The sequence below is a fragment of the Papaver somniferum genome, chromosome 2, assembly GCF_003573695.1.
Source record: "Papaver somniferum cultivar HN1 chromosome 2, ASM357369v1, whole genome shotgun sequence".
In the NCBI taxonomy this organism is placed as follows: Eukaryota; Viridiplantae; Streptophyta; class Magnoliopsida; order Ranunculales; family Papaveraceae; genus Papaver; species Papaver somniferum.
Genome location: NC_039359.1, coordinates 79,232,597 through 79,249,004, shown reverse-complemented (window position 1 = coordinate 79,249,004; position 16,408 = coordinate 79,232,597). Strand labels below are relative to the sequence as shown.

Here is a 16,408-nt window from a genome sequence, read left to right as displayed (position 1 = left end):
CTAACAATACTAAGAAGAAAACTAGGAAATAGGTGATAATGTGTTGTTCGATGTTATGGATTATGTTGTTTTAACAGCTTCTTTCGGATTATGGCGTTTTAAATACTTGTTTTGGATTATATGTTCTTAAGTTTATGGGTTATGAATGTATTACGAATTATGTTTATTATTTGAAACTGCTGAATTTTTCACAATAACCGGAGGATAAATATCAACCTTACTTGCCGATTCTGGTAAATTGTCAAAAAAATGTCAGATATGTGCAGAATCGGTAGTAATGTTATCAACCTTAACTACCGATCTGGTGACTTTTTAAAAAAATTGTCAGACAGGTCCATAGTCGGAAGTAAAAATATTAACATTTTCTATCGATTATCGTGGTTTCATTTTTACAGTTCTTCTTAACCAAAAACCCTTATAATCGGACACAATATTTTCTCATTGCCTACCGATTAACGTGGGGTTTAAAATCGGTAGGTTAGGTGAACTTCATAAGCTACCAATTATGGTAGTTCCCAAATTCGAAAAATTGAGATTTTTTTCAAATTTCATTTTCGGGACAACTTCATAATGGAGAGACATGTTAACTCCAAGTCTATCGATTATGGTAGTTCCCAAATTCGAAAAACTTGAGTTTTTTCAAATTTTAATTTTGGGGAAACTTCATAATCGGGAGACATGGTAAATAAATACCCTCCGATTGTAGGTTATTTCAAAATAAAAAAACTTTCAAACTCCATATGTACACAATACTCTCCGATTACCCTAACATCTATCGATTAATAAATTAAACTACCGATTGTAGTTTTATCTACCGATTGTGGAGGGTATATTTGCCATTTCAAAAAATCGGAGATAAAGGATGGCTTCAATTTAGGTTTGGTTGACCCTATTTTGTCTTATTAATCGCCCCTAGTGACGTCAGGAAAATAAATACTTTGCTTGCTACATTATGAAATAACTATTCGATACATATTTTCCGATTACAAGTTCTCAGGATAGAAGTTTATTGGTCGATCTAGGGTGTGCAAGTACAAGAATGATTTATATGCAAATAAACCTCTACTTCTACGAAAAATCACAACTCATGTTTATTGTTGACAGTGCAGTCCTACTGGCCTTATGATTGAACAAGCTTGAAAGTTAGGAACAATGCGATTGGATACAGAAGAGGGCTGGCAGATAGAGTTTTCTAACACTTGGTGGCTTTAGGCTCTATGTGCCCATTCATGCTGAAAAACAATTGTTACAGATCTACAATTTATGCAACGCTATATATTGAGTCTTGATATTGAATCACAATGTCGTTTTATGCTAGATTTTTGGTTGTAAGATCTCTTTTTCTATGTTAGATCATTGAGTTTATCTGTTTTCTATATCGCTACCCCTTTTGTGACTTAGATCTGTTTTTGGAAGATATATATTAAATAGTTACATCAATCAATTGAGGCGCGCGTACATGCTGATTTATTGGCTGAAATATGTACCATGGAATGATGGAATGCTATACGGCTTTGGAGGTAACAAAACATAACGATTTAGTGTTCTGCTTAATCCTTGTATGAAAGATACCTAACTTCTCTATATGTTGTCTTCTTACAGTGTGTGGAGAACATCTGGTGACTAAGATGTACAAACTGTAAGTTCAAAGTTTTTTCTCTTATAACTGCTGTAGTTTCTTTATCTTGACAGATTGTCGTAAGCTGATATTTAGTGGTAGTCCTATACGTAGGAAAGATAATGACATTTCACATTAGAACTACAATTGTTGGGGACATTTGGTGCAGTGGTTGGGGATGTGACAATCACCACAAATATTCCTTCTTGCATTGATTTTACGCTGCCTTATACTCAAACCGGGGTATTAATGTTAATGTGGACCATACATGAAGAAGTACATGTGTTTACTTGAATCCATTGTTCCTAAAATTGTGGTTATCGTACTTTAGGTCACTGGCTCTATTATATGGGCTCTCCAACACCGAATAAAATGGAAATTGGTCTGTTGGCTCCCCTTCTTCAGTCTGTTGTGTTCTTTGCTCACAGTTAAATATTATTTTTGATTATCTAAGTATACATACATATACTTATTTTTTATTTTATTTATAATCTTCTTCAGTCTAAGTATTGGTTCACATCTTTCCTCCCAGTTCCATCTCATTTTTATTGATCCAACCTTAGTAAGGAGTGCTGAGCATGGAAACGATGAAGAAGGAAATGACTGAAAAAATGTGGCAACCAGGACAAGGAGAACACAAATAAGTAAGTCACGCTATGTAAATGTTTTTTGTATATGCCAATTATACCTTTATTTTTTTTTCCTCTTATTGTATCCAAGGTTAGAAAATTGATCTAATTTAATTGCTCTGTTGATTTCTTCTAGGTACCCTTGCTGATGTTGTGTGATGGGATTGGATTCCATTGAGCGGTTGAACAATATTTGGTGACTTATGAATCCACATCTTGTTGATCTAGGTGAAGCTTCAAAGGACATTATGACATTAATGTGTCCTTTTTTGATATAATAGATGGCCAACCTGTAGTGATTAATCAATTACGAATTTCGTGTAGTCTTGAAGCCATGTTTTCCATCAGAATTTTAATGCCTCATGTTGCTTTGCTTTCCATTACATAAACGAGTTAGGAGTTTTATTTCTAAAAGTATTGGATTCATCCGTTATTCCGTACTACTTTGTTAATGAGTGACAAGATTTTTGAGTTAATTATAAACACAAAAAAACCAAGTCCCCCAGAGGATAATTGAAACATAACATTCACACAAAAAAAAGTCGGGCACAAAGTGATTTGTGTTTCAGTAGAATTATAGGAAAAGAGAAAGAGACAAAGGCATAGGAGAGATTTCTATTGATAATGAATCAACCTTATTACATAGCTATAATATCCTTTATATACATGGAAGGTGAACCCTAACTATATAGATGGGCCGCACATCTGTGGGACGTAGGCCCTACAACACTCCCCTTTGTGCGGGTCCAATAGAACTTCATATGCAGTGCTTCCACATAGTGCTTCGAATGTAGTTCTTCAAATGTCGTCATCTCCTTGATGACTTGCGCCAAAATCAATTGCCCCATTAAAACTTAGACAAGGAAAATTCTGGTGGGACAAAACCTTGGTACATATCTTCACATGTATTACTTCACATGTTATCTCGTACTTTACATGTAGTTCATCACATGCAATACGATCTTCAAAGATCGACGAGTCTAAGTTAATTGCCTCGTTCAAACTTCGGCAGGGAAACCCAAAGGGACAAAACCTGAACTAAAGAAAAAAAGTACAATATTAAACAAACCTAGAACATAGTCGGACTCGAATATGTTGCCTCATTAAAAAAATTGACAAGGAAAACCCATTGGGGAAAAACCTTGACGAAGGGAAAAGAGTACAACGTGACAGATGCAAGTAAAGGTGATCAGTTGCAGATCTTCACTTTGTTCTATTGACGTTGACTAGTTGCTTCACAACTCCTAAGGAAGAAAATCCTCGTGGGAAAGATAATAGCCTTAGATGGGAAATTACATTCCCGGTATTTGTTGTTTTCTCATTAAAAACCTTGTCGAGCAACAAAGCCCTGTGGGAAAAAGTAACCTCGGTGAAGGAAAAGAGTTCAATACACCATTAGATGCTCCCCCCGATGTCAGACAATTTTCATTAGTCTAATACAGTCAAAAGGAGTTTATCACATATTACTTTGGTGACTTGAATGTTTATAAGATCTTGTTGTTGATTCTGGAAGTTACGTTGCTTAACTGATTATCGCGTTTCATTTCTTTGATTCAGATATTTTCAGTAATATCAACACGATATTTATGTCTTCAACTTTCAACATACTTGATGTTTTTAGTATTGTCTCGCTAAAAACCTTGTCGAGTAACAAAACCCTTTGGGAAAAACTATTCTCGATCGAATGGAAAAAGAGTATAAAACAGCTTCAATTTCGAAGTAAAATATGTTGACATCGTATCCTTGGTTCCTCCCCCTGATGTCGGCATTTCCCCCTGATTACTTTCAGAGTTGTTCCAGACAGTTCCTTTAGTCATGTATTTTTCGAAACTGAATATTCGTAATGACTTTGCAAATAATCTACCATATCTCCCCCTGATTACTTTCATTGGAGAAGAGATTATTGTTCCTTCATAATCAACAACTTTTGGATTGCACTTTCATTGGCATTCCTTTTTATGTCTTTGTAGGGATAAAACAAATTTATGTCAATGGTTACTTTTAAGTACATGATTACATTCACTATACCATTCCAATGACGTTGCCTTGGCGTTGAGCTATATCTAGCTAACAAGTTCACTGAAGATGTAACATTTGGCCGAGTACATTATGCTAAGTACAATAATGCGTCTATTATACTTTTATAAGGAAAGTTCATCTCCCGACACAACTTCGTCATATTCTTTTAGACGAATTGGTCATTTATGTACATTTGAAACTCGACTAATCATGGGAGTGCTAGCAGGATGCATGTCCTTGTTAAATTTCCTGACAATGGACATATACAAACTGGTGTAATAATATACCACAAGCTCGGTCTTCGATCGAGCTTTTGCTAGATTTTTCATCTCAAATTCGGATTTTAAATAGCTCTTAAGGTCTCTTATTCCATTAAGAGTACTTATCATGTCCTTATCGTTGACACAGAAAGTTATAATTCTAAATCAGGAACTTATTTAATATGCATGGCACAAAATCGTACTTGTTTATCCCTTCCCAATCAAATAGTCACTTAAACGGGTATACCACATCCGCCTGATTGTTTAAATCAATAAGTGAGTGTTCAAGTGTAATTGCAAACACACTCAGTGGTTTAGAGTCATTCGACTTGGGAAGCAAAAGGCCATCACACACTTTTGAAAATATCTTCTATCTCTTGATTCTTTCAGAGATACGTAATAACCACATACATATGCTACATTTCAAGTCCTTTTGAAATTACCAACCTAACTAAGTAGCGGAACACTATAACGTTCATTACAAGATGACAATTCCAGGGCTTTATGAGAAACCTTGCGCCACAAGGCGAGTCTTGATACTTTGTGACTTCATTCTTCTCGCTGTGCTTTATGAAAAATAATCATGTATGTACCATAGGCTTTACACTTGGTTGGTTAGCACTACCACACCAAATACCCGTATATTTGCCAAAGAACTAAGTTCTACCTGGATTGCATAGGCCAAATATGCTATTTATTTGAAATTAATCAAAATAAAGCATGGTTCGATCTCATTGTGCTCTAATTTTGGAGCAACTATTTATGGATTATATCATCACTGTACACGCATGATCCTTCCATTGACTCATGTGCATTCTCATAATCCGTCAGGATTCATTATTCCTTAGAATCATTTATAACTTCGGAGCGTCCTCCAATTTGATTCATGGACATAGTCAGAGACAATCAAATGAGATGATTTCATTAATGATACAAATTAGGTTGTGCCTTACTTATCTACTTCCTTTCTAGATGAGCATTGATTGAACCTGGTGGCCTCTCCATCTTCCTTTATGGAGACACGTCCTCAACTACACTTCCACCAAGTGTAGTTGCAACACCTTAGTCTATAGTGTACCTAATACTGCGGATTTCTAACCTTGCAGGAATATTTGCAGCTGGTATGTGTTGTCTTGTCACTTTAGCGACATCAGTGTACATTCTGAAAATCGATTATTCTTTGTCACTTCACATTTACATTTGTGGAGTACAAGAATCAATATGAGACACAGTGGGAACACACCACGATAATTCATGTCGTTCCCTTAGAAAATACGTTTTCTTATCTCCCTCTAACGACGGGAAGACCGTCTCATTAACATGACAACCCGCAAATCTAGCGGTAAGAGATCTCCTGCCAAAGGTTGTAAAAATGCGGATAATTGTTGGGAACTCATTTCCAACATAACTACTTAACAATTTTGAAGACCCATCACTGTGAGGTTCCACATGATATCCATTTGCATGGATTTATTTGGAATTTAACAAGGTGTGATTATCTCTCAGTGCATGTAGAGATTTTGTGACGTCTTTGTTCTATCTCGAAAACAAATTTTGAGTAGTGCTGCTCTCGATGATCCAATCCTCGTAGTCACATTATAAGGAAATAGTTCAACAACTAGTTTAAATTCCTTAAGCTGGTGGGAGGGAAACCACTATCTGTTAGACATGGTTTCTTGAGATATTAAATAAGTGGTGTGGCCTTATTAGTAACAAAAGTGAGATCCAATTCAATTAATTTAGAGTGAATGTATGTTACGTTTCACCCATATATATCTCAAGTTCTTTAGAGAATTTATGTTTTTTGGAAATGGTGTACTTTTCATTCCATAAGCGCAGATATTGGATCTAGTTCAATTAAAATATTCAATTGGACAAAGAAAAGTTCTTCTTATCATTAAAGTTGATGTATAAATTATGACCTTCCTATGGAAATTGGTTGCTACTATGGTACCCGCATTACATTTCTTGTACCAATACCGGTAAGAAGATTCATTCCCAACTCTTTGGTGAGAGCTAGAATTACATCTTAGCTTCATCCCATGTTCAATTGATACATGTACTTACTTTGGTGTCATTACCGCTGGTAGGTGGAAAAAAAAATACATTTTTGTCCCATGATATATGTCCCTTTTCACATGTTTTATATGAGCCTGTATGTCTAACCCTCATTACTTCGGGGTTCTTTCCATTTTCAATTTTGCTACATTTAGCTTAATTTGAGAAATTTCTTTATCTCAACAGGCCAAGAGAATAGATTACTAAAGATAGTTCTCTTGTTGTCATACTTCAACATATACTGGTTCGTTAGTATAATGGATGAAATAGAGAAATGAAAATCTTATGACTCATATCACCTTTTGTGGGTTCATTCACAAAAATTGGAATACATGTGATTTTATTTGAACGTATCTTTTGAAACTACTAACAGATTAATAGTCGAGCAAGTGGATTACATCCCAAGGAACATTCAAATTTGAGGACAAAATATCGAGTTGATACAACCAATTCAACTAAATGATCGAGTTGGTACAACAAACATTATTCAACTATAGCCAATATCATACTTAAGAGAATGAAATAATATTAAGACCAAAATTCTTAATGAACGAAGTCAACTGTCGTAATTTAAATTGACCGTTTATATGATATGGACTTATCTTAAGGAAAATATAGAACTAGGCATGTTTTAAAAAAATAACCCCGATAAGTATTCAATGTAAAAACCCACATTAGTTTTAGTTACATACCTCATTCATTGGTTCCTATTGTACATAGCCAAAACCAGAACGTCCTTGATCGCACACAGCCACAAACCAGAACAAAACGGGACACATCTGATCTGGAACTAGTTGGAACAGGACTGAACGGGACACATCTGGAACCGAGTCGGAACAAGGCCTGGTTGGGACGAGTCTGAACAGGTGGTTGGGTTTACATTTTCCTCGGACAGTGAACGAAACGTTTTCAGAGAATTCACACGAACTGTGACATGATGAATCACAATATTAAACATATATATATATATGCATATATATATATATATATATATATACAAGAAAATGTAATCAATCAATTGACCCTTGGATTTGCATAGATAAACATGCTTTCTTCCGATCTCAATCATGTCCCAGTTTCCAAACCATTACACTGATTAACATACATACACAGCACGTGAAATCAAAATCAAAGGATTACCCTAATTCATACCAAATTCCAAACCATTCCAAAAAATAATCCCTGATTCATGCATATTACCAAATTACATATCACAAAAAGTAAACCAAAATAATCCTAATTCATAATCAATCAATTTTCGCCTACAAATGGATTATTAATTAGTCAACATAATCTCCAATTCATAATCAGTCGCCCACAGTTTTAATATCCCAAATATTTGTGCCAAAATCAAAAAAAAATGGGAAAAGAAAAAAATATATTCAACTTATCTAGTTTGACGATGGTGGTTCCATTGATTCCAGCGTATGTATTTGATAGCAACCCAAAAGAAAAAAAAAAAGAAAATCAAAATCAAAATCCATTGTCGCAGGGTTAGAACTCGTGCGTGATAACGTGTTTCAGTAAAATTATAGCAAAAGAGAAAGAGACAAAGGCACAGGAGAAATTTCTATTAATAATAGATCAACCTTGTTACATAGCTATAGTATCCTTTATATACATGAAAGGTGAACCCTAACTATATAGATGAGCTGCACATCTATGGGTCGTAGGCCTACAACAATTTGTAAATTGTAATCAGTAGATAAAACACAATACATTTTGAACAAATGAATTGGAGCATGCAAAAAAATTAATTACACCAGCCAAGTAGCCATTATATTTGCACCCACATCTTACATAGTAGTCCAAACTTCCCCAATATACCACCGACACTCACCAGGACGACTACATCTTCTCAAAAATCTTCTTCTCGGATCTCATCAAACCAATGAAGAACTGGCAAAAAATTGGGGTAAAAACTTGAAATGCCGATTAAAAAGAATTAAGAAATTAAAACTATTTTACAATGAAAGGAAATGTACAACATCTTCTTAATATCCGTTATTAGATTTGCATTAAACGAAAAGAAACATCCATGGATTGGCACAAACACACACCACTCCGATTTGATTCAGTGAAAATAGATCCATGGACTAACACAAACACCCACCATCATCAAACCAAGAAAGTAACAGACTCAGTTTCCAAACAAAACCAGAAAAGTTAAAAGAAAAAAAAGAGATAAAAAAACCCAACATCTAAGCAAAACAAATACTCAAAATAGAAAAACCTCTCCTCGGAGAAGAGATGCTGAAATGAATTTTTTGTTTTTGTTTTTGAAAGCGGAATGACTTGCATATATCAAGAAATATAGTTTCAATATGATAGGCCTGACTCATGTAACTTCTCTTCCATGAGACGATCAAGTCGTTCAACCATTACAGGTGTCAAGTAATTCTTCCAATCGCCAACCTCACCTTTCCTGAAAATGTCTTTGTTTGCTAAAGAATTATTCCAAATCTTTCCATGTTTGTTCACGTCCAAATTCTTCAAATGTTGAAAACTGCACAAATTTATTATTTCCTTGATCACTCCTACACTTTCTTCTTCTACAGAAATACTATAACCTAAGAATTCTGCGAGTTTCTTCAACTGAGGTTCCGGTTCTTTTTTCAAGTCTTCATACTTCAAAAACAACACTTTACAAGGCCTCTCTAAACTCTCTTTCCAATATCCAAGAACATGATCCCAATACGGACCATAATCTGAAACTCCATTGCAAAATAACTCAAAAGCGTCTTCAAGCGAAAGAGGGCAACTCTTTTTCATTTTCGATAGGGAAGGGGTACTCTTATTATTGCTCTCCGGCAATGTCCTCATTTTGTTAAAAAATTGCCACATAGAGATGAAGGTGTCTTGAGGGTTCCTACATATATAAACAATCTTGCAATTTATAGCGCTATTAGTAACCGAATCAGGTGGAGAAGTGTATGGGATATGAGTAGCCATGAGCCTGCATGAAGAATAATGATGATCATGGCTACCACTTTTTGTGAAATCAAGGAGACTACTAGCTGGATAAACATGTTTTAAGTCGAGGAAGGGAACAAGGTCATGAGGTGAAACTGTAAGCAATGGGTGGTGATTGGAAGAAGATAAAAGAGGGTAACGGGTACGGTTGACGATGGCGAAGGCCAACGCTTTCAACCAAACGGTGCCGGATTTGGGGTGTGAGGCTAGTAGTAGATCAGTATCCAAAGCATTAAAATTTTGTTGAAAATCCTTAATATTTTCTAATGCTTCGGCAAAAATCCAAAAACCTTGATAAAGAGTAGAATCTCCTATACCAAGGCAACCAACACTCCTGGCTTTAGTATGATCACAAGAATTTTCATCACCAACGGCTTCCATGGATATAAGAAGTTTTGATGAAAAACAATTATGATGTAATGCAGGATACAAGTTGTTAGTCAGAATTAAGGAGTTTATAAACGTGAGAAACACTAGACTAAGAAGAGGCGATCTTTATCCGATATAAATAATTATATCTTCATTTGTTTTTCTAAAAGGCATACAATAAACGTGAGTATACTGTTTGAGACTAAGAGGCGATCTTTATCCGCTATCCGCTTAAGAAGAGATTTGAACCAAGTAGTTGATGATCAGCCTCATCTTCATATAGTTTTATATAATTCTATTTTTAAATCTTTTAGGACCCACTTAAAGTGTTTTGAACCAATAGAATAAATGTCAGAGAGGCAGTGTTTTGAACAAATAAAATAAAATAAATGTTAGAGAGGCGGATGATCAGTCGCTCAATTTTCTTTTTTCTTTTCAAACTATCGATCTTCGGCTTCTTAGTCTCCAGTGTGACCTGGGTTCCACGGACCCTCCATTTTTTGAGCAGTGTCCGCGTACGATTCGTGTCGGATACGGGACGCGTGTGAGACGTTGGCACGACGCGTGTCGACGAACTAATTTGCGCCTCCTGCGCGCGTCTGGTTTGGACGCACCAATAACTCGAGTTTGACGCGTTTTTTTTTCATTTTCAATTAAACTTTTTCCTTTATTTTTACTAATATTAACTAAATGAAGAAAGACAAACATTTAGGTCTTTATTACGGTTTTGTTATTGGAAATGACATCACGTATACCCTTAGTTGGGCATGTGTTAATCTAAGAATGCATTTTGATTGTGTCATGTGTTAAATAGTGATTGATTGTTTGACCTTTGGCGTGTATAAACAAATGATATCTTCTTTTCTTTTGAAATTTATACATATGTAGCATCATTTTCTAATTTTTAGGGTCGAAACACTTGACTTTGTTGTATAAATACATGATTGTATATATAAATAATATAAATATAATATGTACATATGTGTCCACGTCCTAGTTTTTTGAGAATTTTATAGTGTCCGCGTCGTGTCGTGTCCGCGTCGTGTCGTGTCCGCGTCTGTGCAACCCGGATGGTGACATAATCCTTCATATAAAAGAGTGTATGAAAGAATGTGTTTGGGTGTACCATAATAGTACCTTGAAAAGGCGGGGGTACCAAAATACACCACCAACTTTTTCTTAGGCAACCTGACAAACTTAAATACAATTCCGAGAGTTCAACTTAATGAATCTCAATCAAGGAATAGTATTTATAGTTATGTCACTTTATCTCACGATTAGAAAGTTTGCAGAGACAAATACGTGAACCTGATTTACGTGTGAGAGTACTTGGATGATTCCAAAGATCAATATCCAAGAATCAATCAAGTCGTATCCAACAAACAAGGATGAATGTATCCACTTTGATTGATTTACGTACAACATGTGATATTTCAATTATAAAGATAAGCAATATAATGCGGAAAAAGAAATAACACAGACACCAGAAATTTTGTTAACGAGGAAACTGCAAATGCAAAAAACCCCCCGTGACCTAGTCCAAGAACACCAAATTGTATTAAGACGCTGAGACACTATCCTACTACCAATTAACTTCGGATTGGAATGTAGTTGAGACCGAATTAAACCCTCACAGCAATTCAGTTACAGTCGCAGACCTTAAGCCTCTTGAATCCCAGCAGGACTCAGTGCAATTAATCCCTTAGCTAACGTCCTTTACATCCTAAGAGTATCTTCAACTCAATTGAAGACTTTAAACCAGTATGTCTCCCGTAGATAGCCTACATGGTTATTTCCATTTTGATCATAGATCAAGGTGAGACTGGAAATCGATATCAATATACAAAGTCTAGCCAACCTCAAAATCCGGACTTATGCTTCCCGAAGAGCAGCCTAGATTATTATTCACCTCACAAGTATTAAACCTGTGAAATCACAAAGTCTGAGCCGAAGAGAACTTTGTGATTTATATTTATCTTGTGTTGAGTAAATAACTCAACAATCAAACAAAATCAGGATACACGAACTATCAAGATAAAAGATAGTTGGACCCGGCTTCACGAATCCCGCTGAAGTCTTTTTAGTCGATAAACCATAAAAGAGTTTTAGAAAGAGGACGACTATAGTTTACAACTAGGACATACCAAGATAGTGTCGGGATTCAAAGATCCCAGTTGCTTGAGGTTCCCCTTATATACAATTTCAAAGCATAGGTTGCTCTAGGTTTAAGCTGAGATAGATTTGTAACCAGTCAAACAATATCCACCGTTACATGAATCTTTGAAATGTGATCGACATATCAAATATACACTCTGGTTAGGATGAACCGTAACCGAACCGTGTAAAAAGATAATATTCATAAACGGTTAGCCGAAACTAGCCGATTGAATTATAAGCTTAATCATTTTCATAAACACTTAAGACTTTAAGTTTGGGTCATAACCATATGTTATAATGTGATCAATCATGTCTATATAGTGTTCTTAGAGATTTATTCAAATGCTAATTATCTCAAAAAAATAATTTTATGCGCATCTGAAAATTTTCGACAGGGTAAGTACGTGTGCTCAAGTTTGTTCGTGACTATGTTTGTCATGGTACATATACCGGGTATGTGTACCATTAAGAAAAATATAAGTTCTGGAACATATAGAACTTTTTCGGTTTGCGTACCAACCGACAGTTCTTTTTCAGTATACATACTAGGTATGCGTACCATTCCAGGTTCACGAGTACACAAAATTTTTGCGGTATGGATACCGGGTATGCGTACCACTAATTCACTGTCGATATATATATACTCTGGTACGTGTAATGGGTACATGTACTGCATCTCCGGACCTATAACATTTTTCCCAATTTCTGAAACTGGTATGCATATTGTCCTGTATCCAGATTTTCAGTACTTTTATATTTCTCTCTAAATAAATTCGAAACATTCTCAAATATAATCAATGACACATATCATTGTTCCGGGATATTTTCTAATGATAATCTTGTAATCACTATTTAGATTATGAATAATAAATTATTCTTAACCGAAATTCATCAAGTATGAACAAATGTTCATTAAGCTTAGTCGTATATATTTCAAGAACTAATTACCAAGATAAACTTGAATCGAAATTCTAGATATGCTTAAGATAGTCTAATTAGTTATGTGACAATGTCTCATAGATAGAATGATGAATATAACTTGAGAAATAGGTGGTTCAGTCTTCACTTACCTTTTGTTGAAGAAGTTCTCCGAAAGCTTCGGTTGATCTTCGACTTCAAACGGTAGAACGCAGTGATGTCTGATTCTCAAGTACATACTTCTATCCTAATCCGAGACTTAACTAATTATAGACTAGAAATCAAGATATAATTTTGACAACTAAATTTAATAACAAGCTTGAGATAGAAACACTTGTGAGTTGGACCGATCAATGCTCTAACAATGTCCCCATTTTTTAATTTTAGTTATAAAACTATCAATACATATGGCTATGAAATAGTTAGGCTCTCATAAAGCTCCTGGACTAGATGGGTTGCAGGGATTTTTCTACTCTAAGTATTGGGAATATGTTGACCCTAGTGTCATTCAACTAGTGAGGAATTTTTTTCAAACAGGAAATCTAGATCTTAGACTCAATAAGACCTTCATTGCCTTGATCCCTAAGAAATCTTTCCCCAATACCATTAAGGAATACCTACCTATCAGCTTGTGTAATTTTTCAATGAAAATAATCACAGAGATAATTGCTAATAGGCTGAAACCTCTAATGGAAAAGATAATTTCACCTAATCGGCATGCTTTTGTGTATGGTAGGTTGATATTTGACTCTGCCATGATATGCAATAAGATTATTCAATCTTTTAAGTATAAAAAGGGAGAGAAGGGTTTGGATGGCTTTGAAGCTAGATTTTTATAAAGCCTATAGTAGAATCAATTGACACTTTCTTATTAAGATTTTAAAGTGTCTTGGTTTTGATAATATTTTTGTCCAATGGATTCGGAAATGTATTGACACCGTTTCATTTCAGGTTTTGGTCAATGGTTCTCCAATTAAGAGCTTTAGAACTTCAAATGGTTTGAGGAAGGGAGACCCTCTCTCGCTCTTCTTGTTCATAATTTGTCTTGGGGCGCTTTCTAGAATGATAAGTTTTGGTATTAAGGATAAAGATATCACTAGGATATCTGTTGCAAGGGGTGCTCCAGTGATTTCCCATTCCTTGTACGTTGATGACTGTATCATTTTGCATCATATAAAAACACTTGTAACCTCAGAATTATTCTAGACAAGTTTTGCAGGTGGTCCGGACAGCGTCTCAGTGATGAGAAATCAACCTTTCTCACATCTGCAAAGTTAGGTAAGAGTTTTTCAAGAGGTATGGATATTGATTTAAAGGTTCAGGTCACTAATTAAAGTACCTTGGTATACCCCTCCAATAGGGAATAATCACTATTAATACCTTTAATGAGTTAGCTAATAAAGTTGCTAATAGAATGCAGGGTTGGAAAAATAAAACTTTAAATATGGCAGGTAGAACAACTCTTATTAGATTGGTGCTAGATCCAGTATCTAATCATGTGATTTCCATGCTAGAACTTCCACAAGGGCTGATAACCAGGCTTAATAGATACAAAAAGTATTTTCTTTGGGGGGTGATAAAGGATAGAAAAAGTTTACACAAGGTGAAAATGGGACAAGGTCTGTAGATCTATAGAACATGGTGGGTTAGGAGTGAGAGACGTTGATCTTAATAACCTAGCTTTACTAGCGAAAATCGCTTGGAGAGTGTTTATTAATCCTGATTCCGAGGTTACTAGACTATTAAAGGATAAGTATTATGAAGATAGTGATTTTTGGTTATGTGATGCTAAAAAGAAATGCTCTACCAGCTGGAGGAGTATTATCAAACCTGGCTTGATTGGGGTATACCCAGATTATTTGGGGTCTACCCATTTTGTTCCCAACCATAATAGAGGGTTAAGGGGTGTCTAATATGTGTAAAGTTACCTAATTACCCTTCTCCTAATAATAACCAAAATCACCCCTTTTGGATTTTAGATCAAAGTATTAATTTCTTTCCTTCTCCTTCATCATAAATCTAATGATCAATTCCTTTCTCCTACTCTATATTTCATCATTTTCAAATGAAAAAATATCGTCGATTATGATTTTTCTGTTGTCGATTAATCCTTCCAAATTCATTATAGTACTTTGTTTTGTTATTTGAATGACAAATTAAATCAGAAAAATTGAAATTGTTGAATTCTAGTTACACAGTCGGCATGGTATTCGTTTGTCGAGTATGCCGACTTTTCATATTTATTTTTAGTCGGCAAGCTTATAGGATGAACAACATGCCGACTTTTCATATATTATTTTTAGTCGGCAAGGTTATAAGATGAATAGCATGCTGACTTTTCAAAGATTTTTGTTTCTGAAAGTAATATTTACAGGGTCGGCACAGTATTCGTCCTTATACCTTGCCGACTACAGTTTAGTCGGCAAGGTTATGAAATTAAAACCTTGTCGACTAATTATGCATTTGTAACATCTTTCTCTGTATGTTAAACAATCCTATAGTCGGCATGGTATTTTTTATCGACCTTGCCGACTATAAGGTAGCCGGCAAGGTAAAAAATCAATAAGATGCCGACTAGTGAAGCATTTACAACAGTCTCATGTGTGTCAAAAATAATAAAGTCGGCATCTTCTTCATTCACCGACCTTGCCGTCCGGATAAAGTCGGCATGTTATTCATCCATAGACCTTGCCGTCCACATATAGTCGGCATGTTCTTCATTCGTCGACCCTGCCGACTTTTTATAGTTTCAGAACTGAAAGTGTTGATTTCTTCTTTAATTTTGAGTATGATATCATATATTAGCTTTGCAATCCCCTTTTTAGAAATGTTTGGTTAGTATGTTTTCATTTTCGAAAAAAATTCTCAAAACAAATTTTTTCATCAAAAATCTTCCCACATGAGTTCAATCAAAAACAAAATTTGATAACTTAAATTCATAAGATTTAATCTACTTAATTAATTCATCTAAACTCAATTAATTAACCTAATCAGAATTTTTAGTGTTAATTAAACAAGGATATATTAATCATTTAGAAATTACAAGGTTAAGGGGTAGGCTGTTTTACTTCAAAATGACCTGGATTTTATCTTATTAGGTATACCCCAATTAATTTAGATATCCCCAATCAAGCCAGGTTATCAAAGGATGCAATTAAAAAATGCCTTACATGGCTAAGATGCGAGGTTACATCCCAACTACCGGCCATCCACACAAACATCAGTACATCACCGACATTCTTTTTCTCCCACGTGAGAAAATGAATGTGCCCTTCACGGTGGACCATCAGCCCCACAAGTATTTGCAGGGAATCCTGCGAAGTGAAGGGTATACTTTTTTTTTTTGTCCCAAAACTAAATTACTATATAGCCCCACAGTAAAAATAAAGCTCTCAGTCAGTATCTAA

At 35.1% G+C, this 16,408-nt stretch overlaps 1 protein-coding gene across 1 annotated transcript; it reads right to left on the bottom strand.

The window, feature by feature from the left end:
• Positions 1-8,903: 8,903 nt before the first annotated feature.
• LOC113351454 (cytosolic sulfotransferase 6-like) lies at positions 8,904-9,938 on the bottom strand. Its single transcript, XM_026595434.1, has one exon. It carries the CDS (start codon positions 9,936-9,938, stop codon positions 8,904-8,906), a length of 1,035 nt encoding a protein of 344 aa, XP_026451219.1.
• Between the last annotated feature and the right edge of the window lie 6,470 nt (positions 9,939-16,408).

Coding starts and splice junctions, on each gene's coding strand:
- LOC113351454 (XM_026595434.1), bottom strand. CDS start 9,938: ATGGAAGCCGTTGGTGATGAAAATTCTTGTGATCATACTAAAGCCAGG.